Source organism: Caloenas nicobarica, chromosome 32 (assembly GCF_036013445.1).
Source record: "Caloenas nicobarica isolate bCalNic1 chromosome 32, bCalNic1.hap1, whole genome shotgun sequence".
NCBI lineage: Eukaryota > Metazoa > Chordata > Aves > Columbiformes > Columbidae > Caloenas > Caloenas nicobarica.
The window spans coordinates 226,965-240,246 of NC_088276.1; the positions used below are offsets into that span (position 1 = coordinate 226,965).

Genomic DNA, 13,282 nt, shown 5'->3' on the forward strand with positions numbered 1-13,282 from the left:
GGGACAGAAAAAAAAAAAAAAAAGGCATCCAAGGCGTGGCCCAATTGTCGCCGATTCCAGGCGGGTTTTGGGGTGAAGTCGGCGGGTTTGGGGGCGAAAGATTGGTGGGTTTTGGGGCGAGTTCAGCGGGTTTTGGGGCAGGACGAGGAGGTGCCCCCCTGTGGGCGTGGCCTGGCGGGGGGGGCGTGGCCGACGCGATGGGGGCGTGGTCAGCGGGGGGCGTGGCCGCGGCGATGGGGGCGTGGTCAGTGGGGAGGCGTGGCCAGATGGGAGGCGTGGCCACCGGAGGGCGCGGCGATGGGGCGTGGTCTGGCGGGGGCGTGACCGCGGCGATGGGGGCGTGGTCTGGCGGGGGCGTGACCGCGGCGATGGGGGCGTGGTCAGCGGGGAGGCGTGGTCAGCGGGGGGCGGGGCAGATGGGAGGCGTGGCCACCGGAGGGCGCGGCGATGGGGCGTGGTCAGGCGGGGGGCGTGGCCTCGGCGATGGGGGCGTGGCTAGTGGGGGGGCGTGACCGTGCTGTGTTTTGGGGGGCGCTCCCGCCCCCGCGCCCCGTGCCCGGGATCTGTCGCCGTCACCTTCGAGGGTTTTAGGGGAAAAACAGGCGGTTTTGGGGTCACCCCCCCCCCCCCCCAGCATTATTTGGGGGCTGGACCCTCCCCGCCCGTGGCATTTTTAGGGTTAAAAACACCCTCCCAGGTGTTTGGAGGGGGGCTGGAAAACAACACACACACCCACAAATTTTAGGGGGGCTAAAAAACACCAGCCTGCTCTATTTTTTTTTTTTGAGTGGGGGGTGATATTCCTCATATTTTGGGGCTAAACCCACCCCCCCAGCATTTTTTTGGCTAAAAACACCCTCCCACACTCCTTAATTTTTTTGGGGGGGGGTTAAACCTGCTGCATTTTCGGGGTTAACCCCCCACATTTTGTAGTTTTAACCCCCCCGTAATTTTAGGGCTAAACCGTTGCGTTTTGGGGCTGAAAAAGCATCACAGTTTGTTAAATACGGGTGCGGGTTTCTGGGTGGGGGCCAGGGCCTGTGACCCCAAACCCCACTAATTAACCCTATAAAAAACCGGCAATTTTCATAAAAATTAAACGTTTTTCAGCAGGGAGAACGGCAGCAGGTGGTAAAACCACCATTAAAAAAAAGTCCAAAATTTTTTTCTACAAAATCGTCGAGTGTGACGTGAGGTAGAAAAAAAGAGCTAAAAAAGGTGAATCCGGCCCGGTTTGGGTCTCCCCTCGCTGCTCCCGCCCCTCACCTGGCAACAGCTGCCGATTCAGCGGGGCCGCGCGGGGGATTTTTCTGATTGGCCGAGCGCCGCGCGGGCTGGCCAATGAGAGCGAGACACGGGCCCTTCGGCGTTCCCGCCCACCCGGGCTCGGGCTGCGGGGCGGCTCGGACCGTACCAAGTGCGGGCGTGAGGGGAGGGGAAACCCAGCGGGTTTGGGGGTGTTCGTGGGCCCCCCACGCCGCGCGTCGCGGGGGGTGGGCGGAGAAGGAGAACCCTCAGCATCTCCCTCAGGAGGAGCCGTTGTGGGGAGTAGAGTGGGGAGCGAGGGGGGGGGCGTGACACGCCGTGGTTCCCCCCCTTTCGGCGGGTGGTGCAGCCCGGGCGGAAGTGAGGTGTCGCGCGCGGAGGCGCTTCCGGTGGAGGAGCGGCCTGAGGGAGGAGGAGACGGCGGCGGCTCCGGCGGCTCCGGCTCCATCCGAGTGAGTTGGGGACGCCGGGGACACCGCGGCCACCGCGGCCTGGCGGGGCGGGAGCAGCGGGAGGGGCCCGGGGGGACCGGTGACATGTTGGGCCCCTTGGTGGAGGAGAGAGACGTGAGGGGCTGGGGGGGTGAAGGGGGACAGGCCGCTTGGGGGGGGTTGGGGGCGCTGAGGGGGCGGCGGTTTGGGGGGAAATGGGGCCGGGGGGGCGCGGGTGACGGGGGAGGGGAACGGGGGACATGGGGACGCTTGGGGGATGGGGGGGGAACGTTAGAGGGACAGGGGGGTGGCACTTGGTGAGGGTTGGGGACAAGGCGGGAAGATTTGGGGACAAACGGGTGACATTTGGGGGGAAGATTTGGGGACAAGGGGGTGACATTTGGGGGAAGGAGCTGGGGACAAAGAGGTGATATTTGGGGACAAAGAGGTGATATTTGGGGGGAAGATTTGGGGACAAGGGGGTGACATTTGGGGGGAAGATTTGGGGACAAGGGGGTGACATTTGGGGGGAAGATTTGGGGACAAGGGGGTGACATTTGGGGGGAAGATTTGGGGACAAGGGGGTGACATTTGGGGGAAGATTTGGGGACAAGGGGGTGACATTTGGGGGAAGATTTGGGGACAAGGGGGTGACATTTGGGGGGAAGATTTGGGGACAAGGGGGTGATATTTGGGGGAAGATTTGGGGACAAGGGGGTGATATTTGGGGGAAGATTTGGGGACAAGGGGGTGACATTTGGGGGGAAGATTTGGGGACAAGGGGGTGATATTTGGGGGAAGATTTGGGGACAAGGGGGTGACATTTGGGGGGAAGATTTGGGGACAAGGGGGTGATATTTGGGGGAAGATTTGGGGACAAGGGGGTGACATTTGGGAGGAAGATTTGGGGACAAGGGGGTGATATTTGGGGGAAGATTTGGGGACAAGGGGGTGACATTTGGGGGGAAGATTTGGGGACAAACGGGTGACATTTGGGGAGAAGGGGGTGACATTTGGGAGGAAGATTTGGGGAGAAGGGGGTTACATTTGGGAGGAAGACTTGGGGACAAGGAGGTGACATTTGGGGGAAGGAATTGGGGGCAAGGGGGTGACATTTGGGGGAAGGAATTGGGGACAAAGAGGTGACGTTTGGTTGCACAGCAGCCAGTGCCGCCGCATCTGTAGGACAGGGGCTGGCGATGCCGCCGGGAAGCGTTTTTGAGGCAGAAAAACTCCAGTTGAAGCTTCAAATTTCAAAGAAAAATCAACTAGGGTTAGTTTTAGGGTCTTATTTTCCTGTTGGCCTCAGAAATCCCCCCCAAAAGCATCTGAAAGACACGAGGGTGAAGTTTAACCCCCGATTTTGTACTAAGCGTTGGGTTTTTAATGAAAAGCGCTTTTTTGGGGGGGTTTTCGCAGGCCATGCTGTGCACGGCGGCGGTGATGGCCGGGAGCCTGGCGCTCACCACGGCCGTGGTGGCTCACGCCTATTACCTGAAGCACCAGTTCTACCCCACCGTGGTTTATCTCACCAAATCCAGCCCCAGCATGGCCGTAAGTCCCCTCTCCGTTCATTAACAGCAGGGAATTAATTAAGAAAGGCGGGGGGGAGGAGCCTCTCGGCTCCGTGGTGCGGAACGGGGCGGGTTGATGATCGCGGCGACTTCTGCTTTTTGTGGCCAAAACGGGGTGTTTGCCGTTAACCGAAAACGCCGAGGACGCCGTGGGGACAGTGGCTGACATGCGTGGGGACACGGGGACGTCGCTGCCGCCTCCACGGGGGCCCCAAATTCACGTGGGGACCCGATGGCTGCTCCCCCAGCCCCAAATTCACGTGGGGACCCGATGGTTGCTCCCCCAAATTCACGTGGGGACCCGATGGCTGCTCCCCCAGCCCCAAACCCGCATGGGGACCCGATGGCTGCTCCCCCAGCCCCAAATTCACGTGGGGACCCGATGGTTGCTCCCCCAAATTCACGTGGGGACCCGATGGCTGCTCCCCCAGCCCCAAACCCGCATGGGGACCCGATGGCTGCTCCCCCAGCCCCAAATTCACGTGGGGACCCGATGGTTGCTCCCCCAAATTCACGTGGGGACCCGATGGCTGCTCCCCCAGCCCCAAACCCGCATGGGGACCCGATGGCTGCTCCCCCAAACCCGCATGGGGACCCGATGGCTGCTCCCCCAGCCCCAAATTCACGTGGGGACCCGATGGCTGCTCCCCCAGCCCCAAATTCACGTGGGGACCCGATGGCTGCTCCCCCAAACCCGCATGGGGACCCGATGGCTGCTCCCCCAGCCCCAAATTCACGTGGGGACCCGATGGTTGCTCCCCCAAATTCACGTGGGGACCCGATGGCTGCTCCCCCAGCCCCAAACCCGCATGGGGACCCGATGGCTGCTCCCCCAAACCCGCATGGGGACCCGATGGCTGCTCCCCCAGCCCCAAATTCACGTGGGGACCCGATGGCTGCTCCCCCAGCCCCAAATTCACGTGGGGACCCGATGGCTGCTCCCCCAAACCCGCATGGGGACCCGATGGCTGCTCCCTCAGCCCCAAATTCACGTGGGGACCCGATGGCTGCTCCCTCAGCCCCAAATTTTCCCTGGGTCCCCGCGCTGCGTTTTGGCGTCACCGCAGCCCGGTCCTCGTCACGTCCCCCGGCTCTTCCCGCAGGTTCTCTACATCCAGGCCTTCGTCCTGGTTTTCCTGCTGGGCAAGTTCATGGGGAAGGTGTTTTTTGGGCAGCTGCGGGCGGCCGAGATGGAGGTGAGAGACAGGGGGTGTTCGGGGTGGGGAACGTCCACATTTGGCACCGGGGAGGGGTATTAAAACCCGGGGGTGCTGCGGATTTTGAACCCCCAAATGCCTTTGGTGCTGGTTTTGGGGGGGGGGGTGGATTTTGGACTCTTGGGAGGGTTTTGGTGCCTTTTTGGGGGCGTTTTGTATTCCAAGAGGATTTTAACACCATTTCTGGGGGAGGATTTTGAACACCAAGGGGCCTTAAGTGTCATTTTGGGGGGAAATTTAAACTTCGAGAGGTTTTTGGTGCCATTTTTGGGGGAGTTTCAAATTCTAAGAAGCATTTGGTGCCGTTTTGGGGGGAGTTTTGGACTCTGAGAGGCTCTTGGTGTCATTTTTTTGGAGATTTTGAACTCTGAGAGGGTTCTGGTGCCGCTTTTGGGGGGATTTTAGACCCTGAGAGATTTTTGGTGCTATTTTGCGGTGCGGATTTTGACTTCCAAGAGGCTTTTCTTGCCATTTTGAGGGGGAATTTTGATCCCCAAGAGCCTTTTATCTCCATTTCGAGGGTGATTTTGAACCCTGAGGGCTTTTCAGTGCCCCTTTTTGGGGGGTTCTTATAAACCCCAGCACCATTCTGGGTTCCAAACTGGAGGGCACAAGATCAGGGGAGCCCCCAAACCCCCTTTTTTCGCCCCCAAACCCCCTTTTTTCGCCCCCAAACCCCGTTTTTTCCGCAGCACCTCCTGGAACGCTCCTGGTACGCGGTGACTGAGACCTGCTTGGCCTTCACCGTCTTCAGGGACGACTTCAGCCCGCGCTTCGTCGCGCTCTTCACCCTCCTCCTCTTCCTCAAGTGCTTCCACTGGTTGGCCGAAGACCGCGTGGACTTTGTGAGTGCCGGGCAGGCGGGAAAACAGGCCGAAAAAAGCCTTTTTTGGGAAAAAAAAACGGATTTTCCCCCCGTTTCTTTGGCAGATGGAGAGGAGCCCCAACATCTCCTGGCTCTTCCACTTCCGGATCGTCTGTGAGTAGCCGGGTTTTTGCCAGATCCTGCCCGGCCCATGACCTTATTAGGGCGAGCTCGTTAACGAGGGAGCGTTAATGACACCAGAGAGCGTGGTGGGGGTTTAATGAGCTTGCAGAGCGAGGGGATTTAGGGACGTAAAAATCATTTTATTGAAGGAATTTTGGTGCTTTTTGGTGGGATGTGAGGACACAAGAAGCAGAGGAGGCTCCAAACGAGGCAGCCTCATTAGCGGGACGCGTTAATTAAACCCTTCGTCGGCACGGAGCCCCTTAGACCCCCCTGGGGGAGCGACATTCCTTGAGCGATCAGTTTTGGGGCGCGATCTTCAGAGTTCTCGAGGTTCTCCCCAACCTCGCGGCTCATCATCTCCTTCCCTCGTTAACGCCTTGCCCTAATTAACCTCAGCGCTGATGTTCCTCCTGGGCGTCCTGGACTTCCTGTTCGTTAACCACGCCTACCACAGCATCCTAACGAGAGGAGCCTCCGTCCAGCTCGTCTTTGGCTTCGAGGTGGGCGCCGGCGTCGCCGGGGGGGCCGCGCGGGGCCGGGGTGTCACCGCGGGGCCCAACGCGTCCCATCCCCCCCCAGTACGCCATCCTGGTCACCATGGTCCTCACCGTCTTCGTGAAGTACGTCCTGCACTCCATCGACCTGCAGAACGAGAACCCCTGGGACAGCAAAGCCGTCTACATGCTCTACACCGAGCTCTTCACCGGTACCGCCGCCTTCCGGCTCTTTTCTCGCCCGATTTGGGGGGTTTTAGGGTCTTTCCCGCTTGGGCGTGGTCCCCTAGAGCTCGTCACGTCGTTACGAAGCTCAATCAGTCAGCAATTAACGAAGAGGTGAAGTTTAGGTGGGTCTGGCCCATCTTTGTGACGCCCCCGTTGGCCACAAGGTCACGTCACCGCCCAGAGGGACCTTTTCCAGCTGCAGAAACGGTCCAAGAAGAACCTTGACGAGGTTCAGCCGAGGTCCCAGCGGCCCCCAGCACCAGTAGACGCTGTGTAATGGTTTAACTGGGAGGTTCTGGCGGACGCCAGGTTGGGTGCAAGCTGATGGTGAAGGTCCCATGAGCGTGGAGGACCCGTCTCCCCTCACCCAACCTCTGGTTGCCCCCGGAGGTCCCGGTTGCCCCTGGAGGACCCGTCCCACCTCTGCCTGTCCGTGACCTTGACCCTCCCGTCGTGTTCGCCCCCAGGGTTCATCAAGGTCCTGCTCTACATGGCTTTCATGACCATCATGATCAAAGTCCACACCTTCCCGCTCTTCGCCATCCGCCCCATGTACTTGGCCATGAGGTCAGTTCACTTTTGGTGGCATCTCCGGCGTCACCAGGTGGTTGGGGTCCCCCCTGAGTTGGGATCCCCCCCGAGTTGGTCCCAGTTGTTCCCCTGGGGTCCGTGTCGTTGCAGGCAGTTCAAGAAGGCCGTGACCGACGCCATCATGTCGCGCCGCGCCATCCGCAACATGAACACCCTGTGAGTGACCAAACGGTGACATCGGCGTCACCTCGGCGGTGTCTTTGAGCCCCACCTCAAAAAAACCCCCCAAATTTGAGGGAAAACGCCTCAAAAACGAGGTCGGGAGGAGCCCGGGGGGCGACGCCGTTGTGGGCGTCTCAACCTCCTCTTGCCAAAAAAACAGAATTTCCCCCAAAATCTGATGGCCGATGGTGAGGAGCCGCGGCAGGGCGACCCGAAAGTCCTGCGGCCGTCCCGCGTCCCCCCGAAACGCTGGCAAAACGGTGGTTTTTTGTGCGTTTTCCCCCCCAAACCACGGCGCAGCTACCCCGACGCGACGCCCGAGGAGCTGCAGGCCGTGGACAACGTCTGCATCATCTGCCGCGAGGAGATGGTGACGGGCGCCAAGCGCCTGCCCTGCAACCACATCTTCCACACCAGGTGCGGCGCCGGCCGCGCTTCCCCGCCCCCGGGGCTGGGTATTTGGGGCGATTTGGGCGGTTTTGGGGGATATTTTTGGCGTCAGCGGCGCCGTGTCCCCGCAGCTGCCTGCGCTCGTGGTTCCAGCGCCAGCAGACGTGTCCCACGTGCCGCATGGACGTCCTGCGCGCCACCCTCCCCGCGCAGCCGCCGCCGGAACCGCCCCAGCAGGCGCCGCCCCCGGCGCAGCCCCCCCAGGTCCCCCAGCCCCCCAACTGTGAGTAAAACCGGGGGGGTCACGTCACCCACCCCGGGGACGGGTCGGTGCGACGGGCGAGCTTGGCCGTGGCTGCTGGGGTCCCCGAAACCACCTCTTGGTCAGTGGGGGGGCCCTGAAAACCACCTTTTGGGGTGGCGGGGGGCCCCGAAACTGCTTATTTGGGATAGCGGGGGGCCCTGGAGCTGCCTCTTGGGGTGTGGGGCATCCTTGAAACCGCCTTTTTGCACAGTGGGGAGCCCTGAAACGGCTTTTTGGGAGGTGGGGGAGCCTGAAAACCACCTTTTGGGGTGGTGGGGGGCCCCGAAACTGCTTATTTGGGGTAGTGGGGGCCCTAAAACTGCTTATTTGGGATAGCGGGAGGCCCTGGAGCTGCCTTTTGGGGTGCGGGGCGTCCTTGAAACGGCCTTTTTGCACAGTGGGGAGCGCTGAAACTGCTTTTTGGGATGGGGAGGGTTCCTGAAACCACCTTTTTGGCTAGTGGGGGGCCCTGAAACTGCCTTTGGGATAGTGGGGGGGCCCTGAAACTGCCTTTCTGGGGGGTGGGGGATCCTGAAAACGGACTTTGGGGATGGTGGGGGGGTCCCTGAAATGGCCTTTTGGGACACGCGGGTCCCTGAATCCGCCTTTTTGAGACAGTGGGGGCCCCGAAACCGCTTGCTTTTTGGTGGAAAATCCTGCCGACGCAGTAAAACCCGGCGACGTGACAGCCGTTTGGGGCATTTTGGGGTTTTTCAGCGCCTGTTTCTCCTCCCCCCGCAGTTCCGCAGGGGCTGCTCCCCCCGTTCCCACCGGGGATGTTCCCGTTTTGGCCGCCGGTCGCTCCCTTCCCGCCCCCCGGTGCCGAACCCGCCGCCCCCGGTGAGTCCGTTTCCCCCAAAATCACCCAAACGGCACCGAATCGGCGCTTCCGGCCGCGCTGACGCCGCCTTTGTCGCCGCAGCTGCCGCCTCCTCCTCCTCCTCCCGCCCCGGTGATGCCACCAACGCCGCGTCGGAACCGGCGGCACCGCCGGGGCTGCCCCTCCCGCCGCCCTGGCTGGGGACGCCCTGGCCGCCCGTTTTTGGTAAGAAAACATCAATTTTCAGGGGTTTTTCCCCCCCCCGTGGGGTCCCCGCCTGTTGTGGTTGAGGCCGAGCTGGGGTGCGACCACGCGGCCGCTCGCTCACCCCAACGGGAGAGAGTCAAAGGGAGGAGCTTGGGTTGGGACAAACGCGGGTTAATAACGTAACGAAATACTCATTGGCTACTAGTAAATATATATAAAATGGGAATAAAAGGTACTGGGGACAATTCCTCAGAACCACGTCCCAGGAAACGGCACCTGGTCCCCAAACCGATCCAAAAGAGGGGAAAAAAGGAAAAAGGCAGAAAAGCCCAGAGGCCTCTGAAAATGGCAAGAGCTGAACTGAAGGTCCCGACCGAAACTCCCCTGGTTGGGACGAAAACGGCGAAGAAATAAAATAACTCGCAAGAGAAGGGGCCCGAGAGAGAGAAAAGCCCAACGCACCTTAGTTAATTAACCCTTTTTTCCCCATTTTCAGGTTCCCCCCGATGCCGCCGGTGGGATGAACGCATTTTAACCCGTTTCTCCCCATTTCCAGCGTCCCCGCCGGTGGAATTAGCCCATTTTAAGCCGTTTTCTCTCGTTTGCAGGGCTCCCGCCGGTGGAATTAGCCCATTTTAAGCCGTTTTCTCCCGTTTGCAGGGCTCCCGCCGGTGGAATTAGCCCATTTTAAGCCGTTTTCTCCCGTTTGCAGGGCTCCCGCCGGTGGAATTAGCCCATTTTAAGCCGTTTTCTCCCGTTTGCAGGGCTCCCGCCGGTGGAATTAGCCCATTTTAAGCCGTTTTCTCCCGTTTGCAGGGCTCCCGCCGATGCCGGTGCCGCCGGCCGGGTTCGCGGGGCTGACGGAGGCCGAGCTGCGCGCCATGGAGGGGCAGGAGCGGCAGCACCTGGAGGCGCGACTGCAATGTCTGCACAACATCCACACGCTGCTGGACGCGGCCATGCTGCAGATCAACCAGTACCTGGGCGTGCTGGCCTCCCTGGGGTAAAACACGGGATTTGGGGGAAAACACGGGGGTTTGGGACAGATCAACCAGTACCTGGGCGTGCTGGCCTCCCTGGGGTAAAACACGGGATTTGGGGGAAAACACGGAGGTTTGGGACAGATCAACCAGTACCTGGGCGTGCTGGCCTCCCTGGGGTAAAATGGGGCAAAACAGGGAGGTTTGGGGCAAAACACGGGGGTTTGGGGCAAAACACGGGGGTTTGGGACAGATCAACCAGTTCCTGGCCGTGCTGGCCTCCCTGGGGTAAAACAGGGCAAAACACGGGGGTTTGGGGCAAAACACGGGGGTTTGGGGCAAATCAACTAGTACCTGGGCATGCTGGCCTCCCTGGGGTAAAATGGGGCAAAACACGGGGGTTTGGGGCAAAACACGGGGGTTTGGGACAGATCAACCAGTACCTGGGCGTGCTGGCCTCCCTGGGGTAAAACGGGGCAAAACATGGGGGTTTGGGGCAAAACACGGGGGTTTGGGGCAAATCAACCAGTACCTGGGCATGCTGGCCTCCCTAGGGTAAAACGGGGCAAAACACGGGATTTGGGGCAAAACACGGCGGTTTGGGACAGATCAACCAGTTCCTGGCCGTGCTGGCCTCCCTGGGGTAAAACGGGGCAAAACACGGGGGTTTGGGGCAAAACACGGGGGTTTGGGGCAAATCAACCAGTACCTGGGCGTGCTGGCCTCCCTGGGGCAAAACACGGGGGTTTGGGGCAAAACACGGGGGTTTGGGGCAAAACACGGGGGTTTGGGACAGATCAACCAGTACCTGGGCATGCTGGCCTCCCTGGGGTAAAACGGGGCAAAACACGGGGGTTTGGGGCAAAACACGGGGGTTTGGGGCAAATCAACCAGTACCTGGGCATGCTGGCCTCCCTGGGGTAAAACACGGGGGTTTGGGGCAAAACACGGGGGTTTGGGGCAAATCAACCAGTACCTGGGCGTGCTGGCCTCCCTGGGGCAAAACACGGGATTTGGGGCAAAACACGGGGGTTTGGGACAAATCAACCAGTCCCTGGGCGTGCTGGCCTCCCTGGGGTAAAACACGGGATTTGGGGCAAAACACGGGGGTTTGGGACAGATCAACCGGTCCCTGGCCGTGCTGGCCTCCCTGGGGTAAAACGGGGCAAAACACGGGGGTTTGGGGCAAAACACGGGGGTTTGGGGCAAATCAACTAGTACCTGGGCGTGCTGGCCTCCCTAGGGTAAAACGGGGCAAAACACGGGGGTTTGGGGCAAAACACGGGGGTTTGGGGCAAATCAACTAGTACCTGGGCGTGCTGGCCTCCCTGGGATAAAACGGGGCAAAACAGGGAGGTTTGGGGCAAAACACGGGGGTTTGGGACAGATCAACCAGTTCCTGGCTGTGCTGGCCTCCCTGGGGTAAAACAGGGCAAAACACGGGGGTTTGGGGCAAAACACGGGGGTTTGGGACAGATCAACCAGTACCTGGGCGTGCTGGCCTCCCTGGGGTAAAACATGGGGTTTGGGGCAAAACACGGGGGTTTGGGGCAAAACACGGGGGTTTGGGACAGATCAACCAGTCCCTGGGCGTGCTGGTCACACTGGGTTAACTGGGAACGTGGGGGTTTGGGGTAAAACACGAGGGTTTGGGGTGGGGCCGGGGAAAAGGGCGAAAACCGGCTCCAAGCGTGGCGATGGCGTCGCGCCAAAGCCGCGTCTGGCTGGGCAAAAAAATCAAAAAAACGGCTGAACAAGCCCAGATTTGGTTCCGGCAAAGCCGCGTCTGCCCGACAAAAAACCCCAACTTGCCCCAAACGTTGATAATTTGGGTGATTTCTCCCCAGGTCGCCCCGTCCGGCCCAGCCCAGCGACCCCCCCGGTGCGGAGCCCGGACCCCCCGGAGCCGCTGGTCCCAGCGCCGGTGAGTGGGGGAGACCGGTCTGTACTGGTTTATACTGGTTTATACTGGTTTATACTGGTTTATACTGGTTTGAGTGGTTTAATCAATTTTTTACTGGTTTAAACTGGTTTAAACGGGTTTGTTTCCCCCCAGCGCCCCCCGCGGGCGATGAGGAAGATGAGGAGGAGGAGCCGGACGCGGTCGAGCTGCGGAGACGGCGCCTCCAGAAACTGGCGGCTCCGCTCTGACCGCGGCCCCAATTCCGCCCTTTTTCACCCCGATTTGCCACCGAAACCCCCTCAGGGCAGAACCCGGCGCTTCCGCGGCAAAAAGCACCTTTCCCCCTCTTTTTCCCCCCTCTTTTTGCCCTGTTTTCCCCAAGTTTTTCCCTTTATCTTTCCCCTCTCCCCGCCTCCATTTTTCCCCCCATTTCCCCTCAGTTTTTCTCTGCTTTTCCCCTTTTTTATCAGTTTTTTTCCTTGCATTTTCTCTATTTTTTTCCCCATTCTTTCCCCCTTGTTTTCACCCATTTTCCCCTCATTTTTACCCCTTCCCCCTCCCATTTTTTAACCATTTTTTCCCTATTTTTTCCTCCATTTCTCCTCTTTTTTTGGTCCCCATTTTCCCCCGTGTTTTTCCCTGTTTTTCCCCCATTTTTCCCCCCCTTTTCCCCCCCTTTTCCCCAATTCTCTACCTCTCCACTGTGAAGCTGCCGGCGCTGCTTCAAATTGCCCCAAATCGCCCATTTTTAACCCCAAAACCTCCCCGCCTCGTTAGCAGACGAGCTCATTAACAGTATTAACCTCTCCCTTGCTAAAAACGCCGCTTTTTGCCCCAAATTCCGCCCCCGGCGCCGATTGGCGGCTCCTCGACCCCCAAATCCCCCACTTGGCCCCGACCGCTCCCAAACTGGTTTGTACTGGTTTGTACTGGTTTGTACTGGTTTGTACTGGGTTAGGTGGATTTTTTGGGTCATTTTGGGTCATTTTCCCCCAGTTTCCGGTGCCTCTTGGAACCGACAAAAGGGCTTCGAGGAGCCCAAAAATCTCAGGGAAAAAACCACAAACCCACGGCCACCGCAGCGATTTTGGGGGCAAAAAGCGGCGTTTTGGGCACCAAACCCGGCAGCGGCGACGAGCCGGCGGGGGAATTTTTTTTGGCTTTTGGGCGGAAATGGTGATTTTTGGTTTTTTTTTTTGGTACCGAGGCTGATTTTTTTTTTTCTTTTTCTTTTTTTCCCCCAATTTTTGGCTCTCGTTGCCCAAACCTCGAGCGTCTTAACGAGTTTTTGCCGTAACGAGCGTCGAGGAGCCGCTGCCGGACTCGATCTTTTTACGTTAATTTTTCCTTTTTCAGCCTAATTTCCCCCCCCCGCTTTTTTTCTTTCTTTTACCCTTAATTTTTCCTTTTTTAACCATTTGGAGCCAAAATACCGAATTTTAGTGGCCGGTTCTCTTTGACGCTGGGGTGGTTTGGTTTTTTTTTTTGGTGGATTGCTGAAATTTTCCTTAATTTTGGGGTGAAATCCTGAATTTTCCTTCATTTTGGGGGGAGAACAGAGCCGTTTGACCCCAAACCCGCTCCCTTTTGCCCCAAAACTGTTTCCTTTCCCCTCGCGGGTGATGTCGGCGTTGGAAGAATTATTTAATTTGTAAATAATGTATAAATTTTTAATAGCTTAATTGTAAATACGGCAGAATAAAGGTTGCAAGTAAAGGTTGGCG

The 13,282-nt window shown here is 59.0% G+C and overlaps 1 protein-coding gene across 1 annotated transcript; it reads left to right on the forward strand.

The window, feature by feature from the left end:
* The first annotated feature begins 1,665 nt into the window (after window positions 1-1,665).
* SYVN1 (synoviolin 1) lies at window positions 1,666-13,262 on the forward strand. The gene is given in 16 exon segments (XM_065654105.1): window positions 1,666-1,718; window positions 3,117-3,251; window positions 4,375-4,467; window positions 5,181-5,333; window positions 5,419-5,467; window positions 5,876-5,979; window positions 6,059-6,185; window positions 6,669-6,768; window positions 6,883-6,948; window positions 7,255-7,371; window positions 7,476-7,627; window positions 8,390-8,534; window positions 8,536-8,693; window positions 9,492-9,678; window positions 11,503-11,579; window positions 11,712-13,262. Coding segments are annotated over 15 exon segments (1,755 nt in total). The 5' UTR covers window positions 1,666-1,718; window positions 3,117-3,119; the 3' UTR covers window positions 11,807-13,262.
* The last annotated feature ends 20 nt before the right edge of the window (window positions 13,263-13,282 follow it).